The 25,900-nt window shown below is 39.5% G+C and overlaps 1 protein-coding gene across 1 annotated transcript in view; it reads left to right on the top strand.

Annotated features, from left to right (window-relative positions):
* The window catches only part of arhgap25 (Rho GTPase activating protein 25), a 76,859-nt gene that overhangs the window by 22,146 nt on the left and 28,813 nt on the right, over window positions 1-25,900 (top strand). The window contains exons 4-7 of the mRNA XM_039768465.1: window positions 9,086-9,205; window positions 14,995-15,202; window positions 18,399-18,531; window positions 23,965-24,038. Of these exons, the coding sequence (XP_039624399.1) occupies window positions 9,086-9,205; window positions 14,995-15,202; window positions 18,399-18,531; window positions 23,965-24,038 (535 nt within the window). The remainder of the gene's footprint in view (window positions 1-9,085; window positions 9,206-14,994; window positions 15,203-18,398; window positions 18,532-23,964; window positions 24,039-25,900) is intronic.

The raw sequence follows: 25,900 nt of genomic DNA, 5'->3' as shown, positions 1-25,900 counted from the left end.
ATGAACAATAAAACAGCGGAGAAGCCGTGGATTAAATAAAAAGGCTTTAGTTATCAGCAGGGAGACGTGAATCCCGTGGCGAAGCAAGGAAGGGAATGTAGAGACTGGAGCGATGGATGGCCGTATATAGGCATGCAGCCAACAACGTGGGAGGCGTTGGGATCGGGGACCCAACTTCGCCTCACACGATGACCGAGCTGCAGGCTATGGACGTATATATGTATGTAAGTAGGATTCAGTTAGCTTTGGGAACCCGCATACCAAATTTCTTGAAGATGAGCCCATAAGTAACAAAGACCGTTGAAAAGTTCAATATGGCGGCCGATAGTGGCATCATACCACCGAAATAAGTACCAAAATTCAGCCTTCTACCTACACGGGAAGTTGGAGAATTAGTGACATTGGAAACTTCAATATGGCGGCCGACAGTGGCATCATACCACTGAAATAAGTACATTGGTTTCGGATAGCGCAGGGAAGCCGTCTACCAAATTTCCTGAAGATGGGGCCATAAATAAGAACGTTCAACATGACGGACGTTGTCGACCGTTATCGACCGTTATGACCGTTACGTGTAGAATTTTGAAATGAAACCTGCCTAACTTTTGTAAGTAAGCTGTAAGGAATAAGCCTGCCAAATTTCAGCCTTCTACCTACACGGGAAGTTGGAGAATTAGTGATGAGTGAGTGAGTCAGTGAGGGCTTTGCCTTTTATTAGTATAGATAAAAAAACTGAGAAATCACATGTACATAAATATTCACAGCCTTTACTCATTACTTTGTCGAAGCACCTTTGGCAGCAATTACAGCCTCAAGTCTTTTTGAATATGATGCCACAAGCTTGGCACTCCTATCCTTGGCCAGTTTTGCCCATTCCTCTTTGCAGCACCTCTCAAGCTCCATCAGGTTGGATGGGAAGCGTCGGTGCACAGCCATTTTAAGATCTCTCCAGAGATGTTCAATCGGATTCAAGTCTGGGCTCTGGCTGGGCCACTCAAGGACATTCACAGAGTTGTCCTGAAGCCACTTCTTTGATGTCTTGGTTGTGTGCTTAGGGTTGTTGTCCTGCTGAAAGATGAACTGTCACACCAGTCTGAGGTCAAGAGCGCTCTGGAGCAGGTTTTCATCCAGGATGTCTCTGTACATTGCTGCAGTCATCTTTCTTTTTATCCTGACTAGTCTCCCAGTTCCTACCGTTGAAAAACATACCCACAGCATGATGCTGCCACCACCATGCTTCACTGTAGGTAGGGATGGTATTGGCCTGGTGATGAGCAGTGCCTGGTTTCCTCCAAACGTGACACCTGGCATTCACACCAAAGAGTTCAATCTTTGTCTCATCAGACCAAAGAATTTTGTTTCTCCAGGTGGGCTGCCATGTGCCGTTTAATCAATCAATCAATCAACATTTATTTATATAGCACATATTCATACAAAAAAATGTAGCTCAAAGTGCTTTACAAAATGAATAGAAAAATAGAAGACACAATAAAAGATAAACATAAGTCAACATTAATTAACATAGAATAAGTAAGGTCCGATGGCCAGGGTGGACAGAAAAAACAAAAAAACTCCAAAAGCTGGAGAAAAAAATAAAATCTGTAGGGGTTCCAGACCACGAGACCACACTGTCCCCTCTGGGCAATCTACCTAACATAAGTCAAACAGTCCTCTTTGTATTTAGGGTTTTCATGGAAGGACCTGATGATGATGGTCACGTAGACTTCTGGCTTTCAGTAAGTTAAATTAAGATTAAAATGAAGTTATAAAAAGGCCATGTTAAAGTAATGTGTTTTCAGCAGTGTTTTAAAGTGCTCTACTGTATTTGCCTGGCGAATTCCTATTGGCAGGCTATTCCAGATTTTGGGTGCATAACAGCAGAAGGCCGCCTCACCACTTCTTTTAAGTTTAGCTTTTGGAATTCTAAGGAGACACTCATTTGAAGATCTAAGGTTACGATTTGGAATATAAGGTGTCAGGCATTCCGATATATAAGATGGAGCGAGATTATTTAAGGCTTTATAAACCATAAGCAGTATTTTAAAGTCAATCCTGAATGACACAGGCAACCAGTGTAGTGACATCAAAACTGGAGAAATGTGTTGTGGATTTTCTTTTCCCAGTTAGGATTCTAGCAGCTGCATTCTGCACTCGTTGCAAATGATTTATGTCTTTTTTGGGTAGTCCTGAGAGGAGTGCGTTACAGTAATCTAGTCTACTGAAAACAAAAGCGTGAATTAATTTCTCAGCATCTTTCAATGATATAAGAGGTCTAACTTTAGCTATGTTTCTTAAGTGAAAAAATGCTGTCCTAGTGGTCTGATGAATATGCGATTTAAAATTCAGATTACAGTCAACGGTTACCCTAAATTTTTTACTTCCGTCTTAACTTTTAATCCTAGTGCCTGAAGTTTATTTCTGATAACCTCACTGAATCCATTATTGCCAATTACTAAAATTTCAGTTTTCTCTTTATTTAGTTTGAGAAAATTACTATTCATCCATTCAGAAATACCAGTAAGACATTGTGTTAGTGTATCGAAAGAGTCGGTCATCAGATGCTATTGATAAGTACAGCTGTGTGTCATCAGCATAGCTGTGGTAGCTCACGTTGTAACCTGAGATAATCTGACCTAACGGAAGCATGTAGATTGAGAATAACAGCGGACCCAGGATAGAGCCTTGTGGAACACCTTATGGATATCATGTGTCTTTGAGATTTGATTACCACAACTCACAAAGAATTTTCTCCCTGCCAGGTAGGATTCAAACCAATTTAAGACACTGCCAGAGAGGCCCACCCATTGACTAAGGCGATTTCTAAGAATATTGTGATCAATGGTGTCAAATGCAGCACTCAGATCTAAGAGGATGAGAACAGATAAATGGCCTCTGTCTGCATTTACCCAAGTCATTTACTACTTTAACAAGTGCAGTTTCTGTGCTGTGATTTGTTCTGAAGCCTGACTGAAAAGTATCAAGAATAGCATGTTTATTGAGGTGGTCATTTAACTGCATAATGACTGCCTTCTCTAGAATTTTACTTAAGAAGGGCAGGTTAGAGATGGGTCTAAAATTTTCAAAGGCAGAGGGTCAAGATTATTTTCTTGAGCAGGGGTTTAACTACAGCAGTCTTAAGACAGTCTGGAAAGACCCCGTATCTAATGACAATTAACTATGTCCAGAATATTGTCAATTAGCACGCCTGATATTTCTTTGAAAAACCTGGTTGGTATTGGGTCAAGGACGCAGGTGGAGGGTTTCAGTTGAGAGATTATACTATGTAATTCAGGTAAATCTATCCTGGTGAAAGCATTTAATTTGTTTATAATGGAGTACCGGGGCTTTGGAGGTTCTGCAGTGTTGGGGAGATATACTATGTTATCTCTAATATCATTAATTTTTTGAGTGAAAAATACAGCAATGTTCTCACAGGTTTCACTGGAAGTATTCTGGGGCATTCCTTTGTGTTACCTGGGTTTAACAGACGGTCAATTGTTGAAAATAAGACTCTGGGATTACTAGCATTGTTATTTATAATATTAGAGAAATAGCAGCGCCTCTCAAGACGGACAGTGTTATTGTATTCTGTTATTTTAACCTTCAATATTTCATAGTGGATAGTTAGTTTAGTTTTCCTCCATTTACGCTCAGCTCTACGACATGTTCTTTTTAAATCAGACACTCTTTGGGTCTTCCATGGAATAACAGTACTAGAGGATTTTTAACTGTCTTTTCAGGTGCAACTATGTCAACAGCAGTTCTTACTTTAGAATTAAAGTTTTCCACTTTACTATTTACATTATCCTCGGTATTATAGTTGTCATTATAAACGGACTGATTGCTTAGAATAGTTGTAAGCTTTAAAGCTGCTGATGAGTCAAAGAAGCGTTTTTTAACAAAATGCTTCTCATGAGCGTTTTCTATCTTTATTTCTATATTAAATAGTAGAAGGAAATGGTCTGATAGACCGATATCAGTGACCTGCTTTATATCAACTTTAAGTCCTTTAGTAATCACTAAGTCTAACGTATGACCTGCTTTATGTGTAGGCTGATTTACGAGCTGCCTCAAATCAAAAGAGTCCAGGAGGTTCATGAATTCCTTTACCTTTTGGTCACACTGATTGTCGACATGAAAGTTAAAGTCGCCGACTATTAAGAGTTTATAACTAGTAGTTTGTAACATAGTTTGTAACTAAAATTGACATTAAGTCAGAGAATTCCTCAAGGAAAGTTTACTAAGGAGTGGCTTCCGTCTGGCCACTCTACCATGCAGGCCTGATTGGTGGATTGCTGCAGAGATGGTTCTGGAAGGTTCTCCTCTCTCCACAGAGGACCTCTGGAGCTCTGATAGAGTGATCATCGGGTTCCTGGTCACCTGCCTGACTAAGACCCTTCTCCCCCGATCGCTCAGTTTAGATGGCCAGCCAGCTCTAGGAAGAGTCCTGGTGATTTCAAACTTTTTCCACTTACGGATGATGGAGGCCACTGTGCTCATTGGGACCTTCAAAGTAGCAGAAATTTTCTGTAACCTTCCCCAGATTTGTGCCTCGAGACAATCCTGTCTCTGAGGTCTACAGACAATTCCTTTGACTTCATGCTTGGTTTGTGCTCTGACATGAACTGTCAACTGTGGGACTGTATATAGACAGGTGTGTGCCTTTCCAAATCATTTCACATCAACTGAATTTACCACAGGTGGACTCCAATGAAGCTGCAGAAACATCTCAAGGATGATCAGGGGAAACAGGATGCACCTGAGCTCAATTTTGAGCTTCATGGCAAAGGCTGTGAATACTTATGTACATGTGCTTTCTCAGTTTTTTTATTTTTAATACATTTTCAAAAACCTCAAGTACACTTTTTTCACGTTGTCATTATGGGGTGTTGTGTGTAGAATTCTGAGGAACAAAATGAATTTAATCCATTTTGGAATAAGGATGTAACATAACAAAATGTGGAAAAAGTGATGTGCTGTGAATTCTTTCCAGATGCACTGTAAAATTATCAAACAATGAAGGCTCACTAATGAGCTTCTTTTGCAGTCTTGTATGTTATCATCCAGTTGCCACTCAGAACCGGCCAACTCATATTTAATTTCAAAGCAACAGGGGTGCGGTGGTACTCAAACATAAAGAATGCTGGCAGTCGCCTCCAATTCATCCTCTGGTGGTCATTCCAAATGTCAACTGGATGATAACGTGCATACAAGATTGCAAGATCAATATCCAGATTTTTTAGCCAACCAATGAGAAACATGTGTACCAAGTTTCATGAAAATCACTCCAGCCATTCGGAAGTGATACTGGAACATATATACATAAACGCATGCATACATTGACTTTTATATATGTAGATATCTGCACCCACATAGTAATGAAACAGGATAAACTTTAAAAATCAATAGACATTGGCACTATATCTGATTGTGTTCAGCTCTGACAGGAGAGCATTCCTCGCGTGGGGAGAAAAGCACATGGCCGTGATATCTCTGGCAATCAGCAGCTACCCTCTAAAACACATGGAGCTCTGATCTCTCTCTCAAAACGTCAAACGTTACTCATTAATCTGGAGATGATAATGTCTGTTGAACAACAGGTATCGCTAGCTAAGCGGAGGCAAGGTGCACTCCAACATGTGGCGAGACGTAGACCAACTCGAACAGAGTGAATGATGAAGGCCCAGCCCCCCCGCTGTCGGCCCATAGCCACTGTCTTGGATTTGCATAAATACATCGGTACTCAAGTGAACTATGGTACTTAACGCAATGAGAGAAGTCGCAAAATCAACCAGAAAGTTGAAGCAAATTATAGAAAACAACCAGCTCTAAATCCGTTAAGTAATTCTCTTTTGAAAAGCAGACAGACATACAGACAGAACGTGCATGGACTTGAAATTTTTGAAACTGTTATCTTAGTGAGCACCTATAGGCCAAGGGTAAACCTACATTCCAAATTTCAAGTCCCGAGTCCTCATGGTTCGGGATATTTCATGATGAGTGAGTCAGTGGTATTTGGCTTTTATATACAGTATATAGATTATCTGCATGCAAGAAAGACAAACAAATGTGCTCACTCAATTAATCAGAGTTTGAAAACTGTAAATATATACTGTATCTCATCCAATTTAAGACTTAAATTGGGGTGTACCTTAAATTCAAGGTATTCCATTTTGACACCTTTTAAGATCCTTCTGTGTGTAAAGAAATACAACCAGCACAGTATGCTTACAGGGGCTTGTGAAAGGAAGAACATTTCAGCACGTGTAGGCTTGTGGGAAAAATATGCAGATAATATTTACTTATAGAGTGCCCTCCAAACTGTTTAGGACAAAGACACATTTTTCCTTGATTTCCCCTCTGCTCCACAGTTTAAAATTACAAATCAAACAATTCAGGCATGATTAAAATGCACATTGTAGACTTTCATTTAAGAGTATTTGCATACATTTCAGTCACACCATATAGAAATAATAACACTTTTTCTGCATGGTCCCCCCATTTCAGGGCACCATAATGTTTGGGACATATCAATGATAGACATACTGTATTAAAGCAGTCATATTTAGGACTTTGTCACATATCACTTGCATGCAATTACTGCTTGAAGTAATGTGTGCATAGTACACAGACTGAGTGATATTGTTATTAACACAAATATAATTTTTTTGGATTTTTACCATATAAAAATATTCTTTTATATTATCCTAACCCTTCTATAGATGCTCCTTGAAGATCCTTGTTCTAATTCATACTGCTCAAGGTTTGCCTTGTTTCATGGGCTTTGAAATGTGCAAATCTGTGGAAAAGAAAATCATCTGGTAATTACAGTCATATGAAAAAGTTTGGGAATCCCTCTCAGCCTGCATAATAATTTACTCTCCTTTCAACAAAAAAAAAAAAAATAACAGTGGTATGTCTTTCATTTCCTAGGAACATCTGAGCACTGGGGTGTTTTCCGAACAAAGATTTTTAGTGACGCAGTATGTAGTTGTATGACATTAAATCAAATGTGAAAAAATTTGGGTCCCATTGTAATGTTTCTGATTTGAGTGCATGTAACTGCTCAATACTGATAACTTGAAACACCAAATTAGTTGGATTAGCTTCTTAAGGCTTGAACTTCATAGACAGGTGTGTCCAATCCTGAGAAAAGGTATTTAAGGTGGTCAATTGCAAGTTGTGCTTCCCTTTGACTCTCCTCTGAAGAGTGACAGCATGGGATCCTCAAAGTAACTCTCAAAAAATCTGAAAACAAAGACTGTTCAGTTTCATGGCTTAGGTGAAGGCTACAAAAAGCTAGGTTTATACTGTCAGTTTCAACTGTAAGGAATGTAATCAGGAAATGGAAGGCCACAGGCACAGTTGCTGTTAAACCCAGCAGGTCTGGTAGGCCATGAAAAGTACAGGAGTGGCATATGCGTAGGATTGTGAGAATGGTTACAGACAACCCACAGATCACCTCCAAAGACCTGCAAGAACATCTTGCTGCAGATGGTGTATCTGTACATCGTTCTACAATTCAGCACAATTTGCACAATGAATATCTATATGGCAGGGTGATGAGAAAGAAGCCCCTTCCGCACTCACGCCCCAGACAGAGTCGCTTGTTGTATGCAAATGCTCATTTAGACAACCAGATTCATTTTGGAACAAAGTGCTTTGGACTGATGAGACAAAAATTTAGTTATTTGGGGTTTTTTCCATTTTATGAAATTTTATTGATTTTATTGTATTCATTCCATACAAACAGATCAATTTTTACAAAAAATAGGATTGAAAACAAATCAAATTGAGTTATTTAGTCATAACAAAAAGCGCTTTGCATGGTGGAAGAAGAACACCGCATTCCAAGAAAAACACCTGCTACCTACTGTCAAATTTGGTGGAGGTTCCATCATGCTGTGGGGCTCTGTGACTAGTTCAGGGACTGGGGCTCTTGTTAAAGTCGAGGGTCGGATGAATTCATCCCAATACCAACAAATTCTTCAGGATAATGTTTAAGCATCAGTCACACAGTTGAAGTTACACAGGGGTTTGATATTCCAACAAGACAATGACCCAAAACACAGTTCGAAATCTACAAAGGCATTCATGCAGAGGGAGAAGTACAATATTCTGGAACGGCCATCACAGGTCCCTGACTTGAATATCATCAAAAACCTATGGGATGATTTAAAGAAGGCTGTCCATGTCCTGGAGAGATTTTGTACGGAAGAATGGTCAAAAATACCTCCATCCAGAATCCAGACACTCATCAAAGGCTATAGGAGGCGTCTTGAGGTTGTTATATTTGCAAAAGGAAGCTCAACTAAGTATTGATGTAATATCTCTGTTGGGGTGTCCACATTTATGCACCTGTCTAAATGTGTTATGATGCATATTGCATATTTTCTGTTAATCCAATAAACTTAATGTCACTTTGCTACTTTGATGATAAACAAAAATCTAAAGCATTAAGAGGGGTTCCTAAACTTTTTCATATGACTGTGTATGTGTATATATATATATATATGATCAAATTTACCGTAAAGCTCATTGTACTGTTTCTGATGAGGCATAACTGGATCTAAAGATGCCTTCCATTTACCTTGAAAGTCGGATGTTGGAGCTGGGAAAGACATCCCACTTGTTTTGACTGCATTCCAGTATAACAATCGGAAAATCAATATGGATGCAGAAAACCTTTGTTATTAATTGCTGTTTATTCTGATGGAGCAAACACAACAATGCCTTATGCGTCATTTTGTGTATCTAAACACCATAGCAATATGTCCACCGATAGAAGTTGAACAGTACTGTGTGTACGACTCATTTAATGAGATACAAATAGACAGAAGTGCTAATAAACAGTATAATACTAAAGCTTTCACTGAAGTTTGACGTATACATTGCCATTTTGGACTGACGCCATTATTTGAAGTCAGACAAGCTCGGGCTTGACAGACTAGCCTCAAGTTTCCAAGTTGGAAATCCGAGTTAAGGGGGCATTCCAGTTGAAAATTCTGAACAGAAACTCGGAAATTCCAACTTCCCACTTCAAATGAAATGCAGCATAAATCTCTGACTGCTCTCTTTATTACAGTTAATGCTGATCGGGATCGGGTATACCAGGACTCCCATGTTTTGATGGCCAACTCCCAGAATGAGATGGAAGAGTGGGTGAAAACAATCCGTAGGGTCATGGGGACCCCTTCAAGTGGAGGTATGTAACTGAGTGCTTGGCATATGGCACCAAACTATTCAGTTTTAGTCAATTTACCATAGACATGAAATGAAATACTGCTGGTGGGTCAAAGGAGTCCTTTAAGGTGCTATCACAAAGATGTGTGACACTTTCCTGTTAGTACAGCAGGAGCCAAACACATACAGAGTGGCAGTCCACTACTGAGCCAAAGAATGCATACCAGTACGCGTGCGCTCTCTCACAATTTAGAAATGGCAATTTGTGTAACATGTATTTTGGAATGGAATAGTAAAATTGGGTCTTTGGTGGAAGGAAAGAAAAAAACATCCATGCAGACACGGAGGACAGGCAGACTCCACACAGACGTATCTGAACACACACTGTGAGGAGGCAGTGCTAGGCACTTTTTCACTTTTTGTAATATTCACACATTTATATGCACTTATTCTTATACTGCAGTAACATGCTTTAGGCTCCTAAGTATAAAATTCTTAATATGCTTTTGATAAATATTTCATTTATAATTCTGCATTTTGTAGGCTCTTCACAAGAGACATCTATTGACTTCTTTGCCAGTTTTAAGTGTTTGCCCAAAACACCTGAGTCTTTCACAGTTTCATTCCTCCATCCCAAAAGCACTTTTCTTTCTAGGGTATGGCCACAAATCTTTAGACTCTTCTCTCCCTGACCATCATTAAATCTGTAAGAGTTTACACTGACTGCTCTGGACAAGTTATATTTGTGTCCCCTGCTTCTAAGTTTAGGTATCTTCAGACTGAGCTGAGAGGACCTCTCCTTTTGTCTCAGCTTTGTTGTCCTTGGTGTCACTCATTTTATTTGTCTATGAAGTGGAGTGTTTTATCTAGTATAGCAATTTGAAAAATCTCTAGGGTTCTTTACAATAATGCCCTTCAGGTAAGATGCTATATTCTATAGAACACACATTGGCTCATTTTTGTTGCGACTTCTGCCTGCACACAAACTCAGAAACAAAGCGGCCCTTAAAAACACAGGTCAGCTCAACACTTTTCTCATGGCTGACAGCAAGATAGCAGGCCTCACCACCTCATGCAGCTTTGTCCCAATCCAAAGGGCAGGTTTATATCCTGCACAGGCCCAAATGTTGTTGAACTCTTCAGAACCTTTCCTGTAGGGACCTCACTATAATCAATCAGTCCATTAAGTGCTCCCGGTAGAACTGTTTGTACTTATAAGTAGAATTACCTCAACTTGGTTGTAATATTGCACAACCTGAGCCTCTTATGCTTTCATATTTTATATCTTTCATTGTTTTTTTTTTATCAAATTATTATTATTATTGTTGTTGTTGTTATTTTACCATTTTATTGGAAAATAAATTTATGGAGGATTTGCGTATTCAATCTCATTGTACCACAAAATAACAATAAAGGAATTAAAATGAGTTCAATAGACGAGAGCCTTATATTTACAGATGGCGACTGGCTTCTAAGTTGATTTAGATTTCCAAGCGCTATCTTCTTGGAGCTCTTGATATCTTTTTTAAGATGAAATGCAGTATATATATTATATTATACAGATACATTTTTTACTTCATTTAAATAATGTATACTGTTAATAATGAAACGTGTGGACACAGTGAACAGAGGTAGCGATGAACTTGCGCCACATTCAGGGACTGTGCTTGCCTTGCGCTGTATGCTTGCTGGGACTGGTGCGACCCTGGATTGATAGATGGATGGAATAATTAAACACGTACTACGAAGATATGTCAATGTTCCTTAAAGGTTTTGAAGACTTAGCATTCTAATCTTACAGATGGCTTGACATTTATTAAAGAGCCGATTCTGGGATGATTGGGTACTTTGAGAAAGAAAAGGAAGGTCAGGAATTGGGGGTTAGTATGTTTGAAAGAGACAGTACTGCTGCAATAAATTATTTTATTGAGGTTTTTGCACGGCGCAGCAAGCATCAAGAGGCAGGAACAATCTCTGGATGGGACACCAGCTCGTCTCTACCACTACACCAACGTCCCCCATGTTTAATACATGCTTTAAATCCTATGATCATGAAAATGATATCAAGTATACATCTTAGTATTTAAATTGTTCAGACAGCTGTAATATCATGATTGTAATGTATTCTGTGTCCTGTCGGTGTAAGAATAAGCCCATTTAAGAAGCACGTAGTGATTCACACACACATGGAGCACATAGAACACATAGAATACGCAGCATTTAATGTGCTAACTAGTAAATGATTTTAAGATGAAGCTTATACTTTAATGACAAAACAAACTACTTGATTAAACTGGAAATTTCCACTGTGTCCCTGTTTTTTTCTTTTCTCTGTACTGTAATACGCTTTCATATGACACCTTTTCATGGCGACTTTGATATCTGACAACTTCTTTTTTTGTTTTGGGCATTGTGAGACTTTCTGAATTTGAACTTTCGAGTTTCTGCGACACTCTATGTCACTCATTTAACTTTCTTTTGTTGTTTATACCACTGCTTAAAACAACAAGTAGTACATTTTTCCTTGCATCCACTTGGGATTCACTGAAATTCTTGTTTTTGCCCCATGCTCTTGCTATTGTCTTTTCACAGTACACTGAACTTTGAGGCAATTTATATTGATTTGCATATTCAAAGAGGCATAATTCTGGGAGGAGTTTGGGAATGACAGCAGGCGCATGCACCTGTGATACATTTCATGCTGACCAGGATTTATGTAGCGGAAGAACGTGGAAGTTGGCGAATGCACAGATTTATGCATCTGGATTTTTTTGTGCATACGCACATTTCTGTTTTTGTCCGTACGCCATGTTAAAGTGTGAATTCTACGCACGGTGTTATACATGAGGCTCCAGGTCTCTATGCATAGATCTGGCAGTGATGGTTCCACTCAAAACAAAATGCTAGAGCTGGCTCTGCATATCTGACAGGAGATAATGTAAAGATTATAATCTTGGCATAACCAACAACACAGTCTTTGTGTTTTATCCCCCTTTTAGTAGAAATAACCGTTAGGAGGCCTACTCAAAAGTGATATAATGAAATACTATCCACCAATGACAATGCAGGTGTTTCTAGCCTGCTTTTGAGGTCATCAGCTCATACCTGAAGGTGAATGGTTTATACCACAAATCTAATCCATGACGCAGGCATAGCTCGTCATGTGGCTGAGGTTGCGCTTGTGGTGTGCAGAGGAAAAAGAGCTCATCTTTAGAAGTAAAGCTATTAGTCATTTAATACCTTTAGGAAAGGGTTGCATGAAATGAAATGCCCTCTCTAACTGGGTCAAAGTTGCAGTCTAAAAATTTATTTTTTATTAATTTATTCTCATTTCATAGAATTTGCTGATAATGTTGTGCTTACATAAAAATAATACATTTTTTTAAATAAAATAAGCACCACTGCGATGTGTTAAGGTTTCTGGACAAGCTTCATAGTTAGCACAACATTTCTAACAGTGCAAACCACCATATGTGCAGATGAAATCAATGGGTGGGCAGAACGTATCTGTTTGTATGTTTGTTATTCTCAAAATCACTGTTTAAGGACCTGAAATTTCAGTTTGACAAAACTGGACTAGGCCTGGTCATGGTCACCATAACATTATCCAGGGTGACAGTATATTAATAAGATATTGTCATTTATTTCCTTTAATTGTGAGCTTGGCTGGAGCCATTTTCTTAATTTACAATATCTGCTCATATCATTACTCTCAAAAAGGCTTACATGATGACATAATTTCAATTGTCTGTGAAACAGCATGTGTCAGACATTTAGGGACACAAAGTACAGCTTGCTCCATGCCCTTCCTGGACACTGCTTGCCTAAAGGAGCGATTGCGCAAAGCCTGGCTGGATATTCCACAGGACACCATTCAGCATCCGATGACACTTTGTCATGCCGCATACCCACCTGCGTCATTGCTATGGGGTCCTCACTTCTAATTCACATGTCATTTGTTCCATGCAATTTAAAGTGCAACAATACTTGCAACAGAGTATATATAATAAATATGTTCAGATTACATAATATTGTTGTGCTCTCCATGATGTTTTGTATTCATTGAATGTTTTTTTTTAATATTGTTTAAGTATATTCTGTGTAAATAGCTTAAGGCTTGTCAATGCCAAGTGCATGATTTAAAAATAAATTAAATGTAGTTGCAGCTTTCAGTAAATAAATGGTATCATATTTATTTATTAGGCGGCACGGTGGGTTAGTGGTAGCACTGCTGCCTCACGGTAAGGAGACCATGGTTTGCATCCAGGCTACTCCCTGCATGGAATTTGCATTTGTTCTCCCTGTGCATAGGTCTCCTCCAGGTGCTCTGGTTTCCTCCCACAGTTCAAAGACATGCAGGTTAGGTGAACTGGCAATACAAAAATGGCCCCAGCAGGTGGTTAGGGTGTGTGTGTGTGTTTTCCTTGTGATGGACTGGCCCGCTTTACAGGGTTTGTTCCTACCTTGCACTCTATGTTCAGGACTAAGCAGGTTAGAAAATGAAATTCTTGGGTGGGGTTTCAAATTTTTCTTTGATTTGTTAAATTTGTCTTGACTGTAAGGAATGTTATCAGTTTCTAATTAAAATCAATAAGAAAGTATATAATAAAGAAAATTAAATTAAATATTCATCCATTTTTTTTATATAGGGCGGGGTCATGGGACAGCTAGAACCCATTCCAACAGTCATGAACACAAATCAGGAACAATCCCTGGTCTGATGCCAGTACATTGCAAAGTGAACAAACACACACACACGGGCCAATACAGCAATGCCAATTCACCCACCTAGCTTTGTCTTTGAAATGTTGGAGGAAAACAGAGCACCTGGAGGAGACCCGTGTAGACACAGGGAGAACATGCAAACTCCACACAGGGTGCACTCTGCCTCGATCCTCATGGAACCCACCCACCCCAACACAAACTGTTCACACTTCTACCCTCAGGCAGGAGGTATAAAAGTATGAAATGCAGGACTTCCAGGCTAAAGAACTCTTTCTTTCCCAAGGCCATTAGACTCCTAAATAACTGACTGGAGTTTATAACCGTGGTTCACCTCATTCTATCTACCTCACACAACTGTAACTGTATTTGACTTGTCCATCACACACCTACCTGCACATTACACTTTATACTTCTGTTCTGTTTTTATACTTTATGCTGCCTCTGTTACTTATTATCTATCTGCTACTTATTATTTATGTTTATCTTTATATGTTGGTTTTGTCATTTGGCGTGGACAGCAAAGAAAGAATTTCATTGTACAGGGAAACCTGTTTCCTTACTGTGCACATGACAATAAACTTTGAACTTAGTATATGAACCCAGGACTTCTTGTTGTGAGGAAGCAGTGTTAACACTGCACCTCCCGGTTTAATACAACATTCCACAATTTGGACTTGAACCTTTCACAATATCTTAGCAAAAATGACACAAGTCTTGTTTTTTTTGTTATACCTTTACCTAAATCATTGCTTCAAACAGAGCATCATGTTACCTACTTGGGCTTTGATTATTTGCAGTGCCACAGTCCGCCACAAGATGGGGGAAGAGGGAAAATCTTATGTTACTTTTCACTTGAGAAATTTTAATGAGTAAAGCAACAAATTGTCTATTTTATGTAGTGTTACCTACATTACACATTATCACAGGACACGTCATATTGCAAAAAAGATGAAAAATAGCATACGGTGTTTGTAATTTTTACTTGTGCCTTGTCAAAATAGTAAAAGCAGCTTTAATCAGTATCATAGCAGTAACTTCCAGATCTTTTTGTCAAAGTGTTAATTGTAACGTCTTGTATCTTAACAGTTGTGTTTGGCCAGCGACTTGCTGACACAATACTTTATGAGCAGAAATTTGAACAACACCAGGTCCCTATCCTGGTAGAGAAATGTGTTCAGTTCATCCGTGAGCATGGCCTCAGCGAAGAAGGAATCTTTCGACTTCCTGGGCAGGACAACCAGGTGAAGCAGTTCCGAGATGCCTTTGATGCTGGGGAACGACCTTCATTTCCCAGGTTAGAACCAGTGATCACTGTAAAGCTGGAGATTGGGGGTGCTGTACAAGTTGTATCATCATGTGATGTGTCCAAATTTGACAATTGGTTGGGTTGTTCAAGGATACACTACAAATGCAAAGTACTGAAGGTCCACAGATATCAGATACAAAAAAAGGGAACCAGGCTACTGTCTCTTACCCACACCATTAATGAAAAAAACCTACAGTGGTCCTGCTGTCTTTAATGGAAATTTTGACTTATGTATTACACTTCATCCTCACTAATCAACTTCACAAGAAGTGCTTTTTGTTGGTTATTCAATTTATAGTATTTTTCAGCCTGATTTAAAGTTAATTATAGGATAAAGTGTCCCAGAGCAGTTTTCAATGAGATGTTCTAGGGCCCTGTATTGCATTGTGAAGGTTCAGAAAACAACTGGATGAATGAACTGTCCATGTTTTTTTTTCTGGGAAAATGGCAATAGTTCATAATGAAATCACGAGTGTGCTTGAAAGAAGCTCTGCGGCGGGTCAAACAGGTTAAGAAAAATGAATGGCAATGCTCTTCTGTGGAATGGCAACTGTTTATAACTAAATAAATAATGAAACTGATAAAGGACTTGTATGAGACTAAGTATAAATAAATGAACACATTAATCATCATGGTCAGCCATGCAAGGGACTACATGTACCTAAATACAAATTGCACTTAATAGAAACACTGTGTTTCAATTAAATAGAGAGTGAACTTGATGGAGGCCTTGAACTAAGCAGGTGCAGAAAGAAATGAATGATTTACCAATTTTTGCCTGCAAATGTGGCAACTGCTTTCATGTAAGAAAAGTGCACTAGATAATAGTCCTGTACTGCACTAAGTAGATTTTAGAAAATGACTGAATGAATTGTTCTGGTGGGCAGATAACCCACGTAGCTGGTCCACAAATTTTGTAGGTAACTGTCAGTATAAACTTGTGTTCTCCGAGATCTTAACTGACAGAGTATGTGATATAAAGCACAGTATAAGGTTTGTAAGTTCTCCAACCACATGATGGCCATCCACAATCTGGTATCGCTAGAGTAGACCTCAGTCTGTGATGATCTTCAAGATAGTTTTGGAGTCTTAAGTGGGTTCCAAGATAGCCTCTCTCATTATTCATATCAAATCACATTCACGTCAGTGAGATGAGTGGCTCATGATGGATTATCATATCAGTATGTTCAGAAGGGTATGAATGAATGATTAAAATGGGAGCCATGTTTTCTTAGTGTCAGACAGCACTTCAGAAGGCTCAAAGCCAATGTGAAACAAAATGTCACCAACACGTGACCAGCTACATACTGGTAGTGGACCTTTCTGGTTTTCAAATTACACATTTGGCTAGTACAGCTTTTAATCTAAGAAAGCTGAGCTCCAACAAAAGCACGCAAAGAGAGCAGATGTCACAAAAATATTCTTTCTGCATTTAGTAAAATGGTTCAAAGGTAATGGTTGGGGTGGGGGTTCAGTGGTAGCATTGTGTGAAAGTGCAGGTTTTGCCAGGCCTGCTCGTATTTGTCAGCATTTCTGCACTCAAGGCACACCCTTCCCCCACCCTAGCAGAACGAATAACGCAAGTTGTGCAGATCAGCAGCTGGATGTCAGTACTGTTCCCATGCCACAGCCATAAACCACATCCTAAAAGGGCAGTGCTTTTCTGCACAAGCAGAGCACCTAGGGTTTCTGGTCTTCAGCACCACCCACCGTGACTGAACTTTGATTTCATTTAAATTTACATACAGTATAGTTACATTGACAAGAGAATGAAGTGGAGATAATGGGTGCTTTGAAATTTGCTTGACCTGATGAAAGTAAAGTGTGAACCCTTTTTCTAAGAAATCCTGTGCTTTGTACTTGCCTCCTGTGAGGTGGAAAAAGGATGAGGTAAGTGCAAACAGTGATTCCAGTTGACAAGGGAGTTCATGGAGACCACAAACACGTGCATATCAATACATCTGCAGAAAAATACACCGGTACCAAGAAATAACATAAGCCTACATGAACGCAACCACACTACTATATACGCACTCCTATAAGAACACGCACGCACACACACACACAAACACATATATATTATTTATATATATATATATATCTATATATATTGTGGCAGTAGGGGGCACTATTGCTCCCTTGAACCCTCAGGTACCACGCCAAACACCAAGTAAAAGTCCAATACTTCTTTTTTTTATTATAATAATTATATGCACCAAGCACCCTCCACTCCACACTATTCATTAAATAATCAATACAATAATAATAATAATCCTCCAGCTCCCACACTTAGCCACCCTTCCTTCCAGCTCAGCTTGTCGTCTGGGAGTTCCCAAAGTTCTTTTATAGTCCATGACCAGGAAGTATTTCTTCACTGGGTCAGCTCCACATCTTCCTTCTTCCGGTGCCCTGGAAGTACTGTGGACTTCCGTCCTCATGACCCCGAAGTACTTCCGGGGTGGCGTAATCATAAAAGTCCCCAGGTTCTTGGTGAGCTCCCCCAGGCGGCACTCACGGTACCCAACAGGGCTGAAGAGATGGACCGTGGTGTTGGCAAGCGAAGCGAGCAGGGGACAGAGCCCCTTAGTATTTATTTATATGTATATAGCCATAGCTCTCTGCAGGAAAAGCTGTTGAGGAGATGATGATGAGATGCTTACTGCTCCACCCGGTTCGGACTCCCTCAGTGAGATGAGGAGGCCCCTTTTATACCAGATTCAGGAGTTTTACTGGTGCCAAGATGTCGCATGAAGGAAGTACTTCTGGGTCAGGCAGAAACCCCTCAAAATAGGGACAACCATTCCCTACAGCTCCCCCTGGATCCAACAGGGCTTCCCAACAACACTACAGTGCACCAGCCCCAGAATGTTCTACCCATGTTCACACAAAATTAATCCAGGGATCAGCTCTTCTTCTTCCTTTACAAAGAGATGCTCTATGATCACTCTAAAATGGCCCAGTACGACAGTGTGTGTCTGTGTTTGCCCTGTCTCTGGTTGTTTCCACTTCAGACAAGATAATTTCTGACATCTCTTCACCTTGAACAAAAAACGATCATCTCACAGAGCTCCCTGACTCATCAATATGTAACAGCAACCTGCCATGTATCATGTAGAGCTTCTGAAAAGTATTCACAAACAGCAAACAAAGTAAGTGATGTTGATATCAACATTGTATATTGCAGTGAGACAGATGTCCACACAGTGGCCTCATTGTTCAAGTTGTATCTCCGGGAGCTTCCAGAACCTGTCATCCCCTGGTCTCAATACGATGACTTCCTTAACTGCAGTCAGCACTTGAATGTTACTGACATGACGGTGAGTAAGCTGTCCTGCCTGGACTTTGCACAATGCCAGTGATGGGTGCTTGAAGGGCATAGCTTAAGTAATTGCTCTTAATTATTTGTTCATGCACTTTCACTTTAGTTTACTCTGAATGTGGCTAGAGAATGTTTCATACCGAAAGGGTGCAGATAAACCATAGTTAGGTTTGTATCAGTGGACACCTCCAAAATTTGAACTTGAATAATACCAGTATGACTAAAACCACCTTAGCCTCACTAATTTTTTTATTTTCTGGGGAGACACAGAGAGTCGTATACTAAAATACTTGCTTAATATAGAGATGGTTGTTCTTATCTGTCAAATGTCTAATTGTATGTCTGGCTGCCAGTCCCAATTCAATTTCCCCTTAACCCTTGATAAAGTGATCATTTTTATTTTTTTGAAACGTCATTTGAGTTAAAGGAAAAGCGCTTCAAGTATTGCAATTTACAGAGTAGGAAGAACAGCTGTGAATGATCTAAAGCGTGATGCCAACAAAAGTGAAAAACATGTCGAAAATGGAAACCAATAATGGTAATATTATTCCGTAATAATGTTAATGTTCTTCTGCATTGTAATTTTCTTTTTAAATTCTGTTATATTATGTTTTGTTAATATATTGTGACGTGCAGACAACTTGTGTTGCGCTGTGTGGGAGCAGAAAGGGCAGAATGCTGTGAAAGTGATAAGACTGGCTGATGGGCTTCTGTTCTGTAAGGGCCAGACACGCCTCTTAGGAGATGAGTGACAGGAGAAGTTAGGAGGAAAAGGAAGGTGAGGTGGAAGCAAGTTTTGAGTAGGGAGTCAGGAGACAATAAGCAGGAGTGTTTGCAGTATAGAAAAAGATAGAACGTGAGTGGCAGGAGATATATTCGTGGAGAAAGCTTTCTTTGATTGTTTTGGAGATGTGCTTTGTAACCCAGACAATGGAGTTTAAGACAGGGCCCCCCTTGTTACAGAACAAAGACTCCAAGTAAAACATAGAAAACTCTACTACCTCTGAATTGTATGTGCTTACTAAGCTGGTCATTACAATATTATATAAATTAATACATTTTGTTAATACTATATTATAATTTGTTGATATAGGTTTTTTTTGTAATTAAAAATGACTAATCACTAAACTAATCTACTGTTTATCATTTTTAAATTAGCTATTCTGTTATCCGTCACAACACATAGTTGAGGTTTTACTATATATATATATATATATATATATATATATATATATATATTGTAATAAGGCTATATAGCCCGACCCGGTACAGAATACGCAGAGGCACGTGTTCACACTCAAAGGCTCCTTTATTTTCTTCAGCTGTGTGACACGCCTTCCCCGTGCCACACAACCCAAACACAGTCCAAGCACAAAACACACAGTTACCACCAAACCAACACTTTCCTGCTCCACCACTCCTCCCAGGCAACCTCGTCCTCTTCCTCCCGATTCTGGCCTCGATTGCTGGGAGGCAGGCCCTTTTATACCCCACACGGAAGTGATCCAGGTGCCTGAGCAGCTGGTCTTAATTGCACCTCCGGGTGGGGCTGATAAACCGTCCAGTGTGGTGGCTGGCTCTCTGCAGCACCCCCTAGCGGCCACCCCATCTCCCAACCGGGCTGCTGTGGTGGACTCCATGTCCCATGGAGCCACGGGGGAGATTGAGGAGGAATCCACTGCCAGGGAGAGTGCCCCCAAGCGCCCCGGGGGAGGTATTGCAAAGTCCATGATGGCTCCCCCGGGACGTATGCATCAGAGGCGTCCCAGCCGGGCATGGGACCCGGCTGTCCGTCACAATATATATATATATATATACTAATAAAAGGCAAAGCCCTCACTGACTGTCTCACTCACTCACTCACTCACTGACTCATCACTAATTCTCCCACTTCCCATATAGGTGGAAGGCTGAAATTTGGCAGGCTCATTCCTTACAGCTTACTTACAAGAGTTAGGCAGGTTTCATTTCGAAATTCTACGCGTAACAGTCATAATTGGAACCTACTTTCGTCCATATACTGTAATAGCCTACAGCTCGGTCGCCGTGTGAGGCGGAGTTGCGTCTCACATCATCATGCCTCCCACGTAATTGAGTGCCTGCCCATGTAAGATAAATATTCGTGGGTGAAGGACTGTGCTTAGCATATTCATAAGTGCAGCTTCTGCGGAAACCCTCTCTCAGTGAAAGTGCGAGAGAAACTTTTAAGTGCCGGGTCTGAGCTAAAATTAAATAAAGCCGTGGACATCGCAAGATTGCACAAGATATTTACGAGATACAAGTTTAATGAGAAGATGCAGGGTATAAAGCCTCGATGCTAAAGACCTGGCGAAGTCATGCCTTCTGTGCTGGCCTAAAAAAATATCTGAATCACAAACTGATGTTAATTATATTTTGTCCATGAATACTTATTAAATAATTCCAAATAGTCTGTCCGCTTCCTTTCATAGCTTTTCCGATGGCTGTGCTGCTTCCAGATATGTATTTTCGTATTATAGCATTTAACCAATCACATTTCAGCCATCATTTGTTGCCAGGCAGAGAGGCCTTCACAATCCATTGTGCAGGCCCTCAAACACAGAATAAATGTTGATTAAACTGTTGCTTCAACCAATCAGATTTTTAGTTGGTGTCAGTAGGGCCCTCTAGCAGGTGTACGGCAACGTCACCATATTCAGACCCATTGATTGGATAGAAGCTGATATGAGGAACTCTACAAGGCCACTGAACGCACCACAGGCGCTCCGAGTGCAAGATACTTGCGCGCACTACAGCCAACTCCATGGCAGGATTCTGGACAATATTATTTGCCAGACACAGACCAGATTTCAAGACCACGAAAAACTGATATTTGTCATGCTCCTCATCCCCAGAAGTTTCGGGAATACAAGAAAAATTTCCCGCATGCAGGATTCTCCAGTTTAACACAAGAGCCACGGAGCAGTTTTTGATCTGTCTTGGCTAAAAACAGAACTGACTGTAATGTATGCCATGGATGTTTTGCAGGAAAATCTCCCACTGATCTCCTTGACTTCCTTCATCAGAAAAATCTGAATGAGAGCATGGGGCAGCTGTACACATTGGTATATTTGGCGGTCATCATTCCCGTGTACACTGCTTCTGTCGAGTGGACATTTTCAGCCCTAAAGCAAATTAAAACTTATGCCAGAAATACGATAGGGCAGGTTCGACTTTCAGCATTAGCTTCGATGGCGATAGAAAGGGACTTTTTGATGGAACTGAAGCGCATGGATAATCTGTACGACAGAGTAATTGAACTGTTTTTGAGGAAAGAGAGGAGGATAGATTTTGGTTAAAATAATCTGAATTTTTGGTGAGTAAAATGTTGCGAATTTCCTAAATAATATTGCATGTTTATGAGTTATTATTGATGTTTTTTATGTGTTTCGCGGCTGTAGCTGCAGTAGAAAGGAACTTGTTCACCCCTGGTTATCTGTTCAATAAAGGCATTTATTGTGTCTACAGGAGTTATCTATCTGCAATGCAGCGGCTCTTTATGCTGTATTTCTGCATATTAAGATGGTTTTTATAACCATAAATTAGTTTTTGAGAGGCAGGTTGATTCAGACGGAGCACTACTGAAGGCCTAGGTGTGAGATGCACGGTCCGCCACTGGACCAAATTTGATCGTAAATTTGATGAACATTACAACCCGAAAATAAGTGAAACTGTAGAGAGGTCCAGATTATACTTCTCCCAGTGTGTCTCCCTAAATCCTCCATGCGGGAACATTATCATAAGGCTTAACAATCTTATTGTCACACCTTCTACGTGCACCGAACTGTCCTTATTATGAAGTCTTCCTTGCTTTATCGCTGGCTGCTTCTTACCATTCACCTTCCTAGCTCTTTATTTAAACAGTTTTCCTTCTCACTTTTCTGCTCCTTCGCTGTCTTCTCCCTTTTAGTTCAAAATACGCGCCTCCTTGCCTTTTTACAGTCAGCTCCCCTTATGTCACACCATGGTACGTTTAGCACAAGTTAATACCGGGAATGCCTGTTAAACATCTTACATTCATGAGTAGTAATTTGTGTAGTGAACACTTCGATGAATTAAACCTGTTATCTTTACAACGGTTGACAAACATGGAATGTAACTTCATAATAACACGTCCTTCAAATACGAACCTGATTGAAAGAAATAATGATAATCAAATCCTTGATGACAGCAACACTCATAACAGTGACAAAACAATTAGATTGACAATCAGGTTATGTTATTTTTAAAATGTTTCCTTTTCTTTTTTATAACTTCTTTAACACACTACTTCGCTGTGAAGCGCGGGTATTTTGCTAGTGTATATATATATATATATATATATATATATATATATATATATATATATATATACACACACACAAGCTTTTAAGCGCAAAGTTTTATTTTATAAATCCCAACATTTGTGTGGGAAGTTGAGTATACGCATTTTGAGCCTCTTTTTTTGAAGCTTTATAAATGAGGACCCAGAACTGGAGCAAAAGAAGATGGGTAAATTTAACTCGGGTTATTTGACAAATCGACATTAGTGTGTTGCCTCGTGTTTATATCACAAAGACATACATTTTCAAATCAGGTTTATCACCTGACTTACTGTTAGACTCTGCGCCATGACTTCTCCTTCATACAGTCAGGACTAATTAACATAAACTCATATTTATTTCAAATTCAGAGACAGCTGATAGTACGTTGTGAGACCCTGAGTCCTGGCTCCACTCTACACGCTAAAGGTGAAATAAAATAATTTCACATGACTCATGAAGGCACAGTGTGGCCCCATGTTAAAATTCCAAAGATATCCATTAGAATTCATAAAAATAAAACAAAATCAGTTGAGCAATATAGGGCACCATATAACTTCATGTTTATTTCCAAAAGATGTGAATTTCAAGCTGAAGTTCTTGTAAAGAGTACATTGAGTTTCTAACTTGTATATCTGACCAAGGTACAACATACATTTGAGATCCAGGTCTTTAGAAAGTGTTTGATTCCTAGCTCTTATTCCATCTGTATTTGCTAAAGACTGCATAGTGTAACTTATTTGAATAAAAGAAGTCACTTTATGCCTCCATGTTTATATCTTGAATTTTAAATTCTGATTTACCTCTGGACTCAATGTAAGATCCTGATGCCTGTCCTTCAAATGTTAAAGATTAAATAAATTAAACTCAACAGAGGTCACCATGTATCGCCATGCTTATATCACAAAGATATCTATTCAACTTCAACCTCCTTTTTTTATGAATGAAGGTCTTTGTCCTCTGTTTATAAAATATGCTTCTGGAATGAAGATGTGTGGTGTTGTAAAGCTTGTTGTTGTTCTATAAGGAACAAAAGATGTAAAAGTCATGAATAAAAGATGGGCTTAGCACTTCATTACAGGCTAACATTAATGATTACTCTAAATTTCCAGGGTTGGGAGAATTTGGAGAAGCAAATTGCCCTTCTACCACCAGAGAATTACAGCCTTCTCAGCTACATTTGCAGGTATGACTGGGGATTACTATTCATTGTTTTTGGAAAATAAAGAACTGATTTTCTACTGTGGAACCTAGATTCAGTTGTCATTGCCTGTCATATGCAACACTGAACATTGTGGTATAACTGGACATGGTGATCAGTCTTATTTTATTTTTCTTGCCGGTCACTATAGACTGTTTGATTTACTATTCAGTGTTGTTTTTTTTTTTTTTTATATGGCTCCTTATACACCGCACATTGTAGGATATGTTACCAGTCTAACATTTAAATTCTGTTACTAAAACATTAGATTTATACTTTTAAGCTTTGTCTCTTGCTTTTTTGAATGTAATTTGCTTTTTATTCAATTTGATTTAATTCAGTTTGTTTTAGTATAGCACACTTCACTCAGTGCAGCATCAGAGTGTTGTAAAAAATTGATTTCAAACTTTGCCAATTTTAAAATGTATACACTGTGACAGGCAGCCATGGCCATAACCTGGCCAGAACACCAATTGCACGTAAGGACCTGGGAGTTTGGCACAGCCCTGTTGGGTTCCATGGGGACTGCCAGGGGGAGCTGCAGAGCCCGGCACTGAGCTCTCACCACACCTGGGAGTGATTCCAGGTCTGATTAATGAGCCACCTGGAGCACTCCCAGGGCCATCATAAATGGAGCCACCTCACTCCATTCAAGGAGCCAGAGTCATGAGGAAGAAAGACGAAGCTGGTGAGGAAGGAGTGGAGGCGGAAGAACTGTGAATTGGCAGCTGAAGAAAGGACTGTGTTGTTCTGTAGAGGAGCAAAGAAGAAACGCTTCCGCAGCTGTAAATAAACACGTGCTGGATGGCATTTCGTGTCTCTGCCTATGTCAGGTTACAGAAAGTCAATGACAAAGTTGGACACCATCACAGTCCTGGAGACCTCGGCCAACTGGCTGCCTACTCCTTCCTGGGCACTCTACAATACAGTCTGTGCTGGGCTGTCTAATATAAAAACAAAAACTTCCCATCTATTGACTACAAGTCTTCTGGTATCAATGATGTCTAACCATGGGCAAGAAAATATCTTGGAAGTAGAGCAGTGGCACCAAATGCCAAAGCAAAATACAAACGAAGAGAAACAATAGAAGAGAGTTAATAACAGTTTATAATTATTGTATCAATGCCATTTATATACAAAGAACTTGAAATGAAATCATTTGAAATCATTTCTAAGCTTCACTGGAAGCCAGTTTAACAATTTAAGAACAGAAGCTATGTGGTTGCACTTTCTGGTTCTTGTACTGATTCTTGTAACAGCATTTTAGAATGAATCAAAGCTGCATATAGATAAGGCTGAACAACCTGTTCACACACTATTCTAATATTTTAAGCTAGAAAAAACAGGTTTTAGGTAATTTTGTAAAGTTTCTTTTGAAACACATACTGGTGTCAAAGATAAATGATTACGTAAAACTATTATTTAGACCGATTTAAAAAGTGACAGAATAAATAACATTTCTGTTTTGTCTACATTCAGAAAGAAGTGTTAACTCACTGACGCAATCAACTAAGGACTATTGGAGAGACATCATTAGGTCTAAAGTAAAGGTATAGCTGGGCATTGTGAAAATGAATGTTTTCTAATAATAGTTCCTAATGGAAACATGTAAAGTGAAACCAGCAGAGGTCCACTGTAGGACACCATATTTAAGTTTTGAATATAATTATGGACTACTGTCAGCCCATTTCCCTTTTCATTGGAATTGACTTGATAAATATGAGATGCAAAGACAGTGTCTGAAAGCCCAATGTAATCTTCCAGCCTATGTAATAGAATACATTGGTCAATGGTGTCAAAGGCACCCACTTAAATCTAACAAAATATCCATCCATCCACCCATTTTC

Source organism: Polypterus senegalus, chromosome 11, assembly GCF_016835505.1.
Source record: "Polypterus senegalus isolate Bchr_013 chromosome 11, ASM1683550v1, whole genome shotgun sequence".
Classification (NCBI taxonomy): Eukaryota; Metazoa; Chordata; class Cladistia; order Polypteriformes; family Polypteridae; genus Polypterus; species Polypterus senegalus.
Note: the sequence above shows the minus strand (reverse complement) of the source record. Positions and strands in the feature narration are given on the sequence as shown.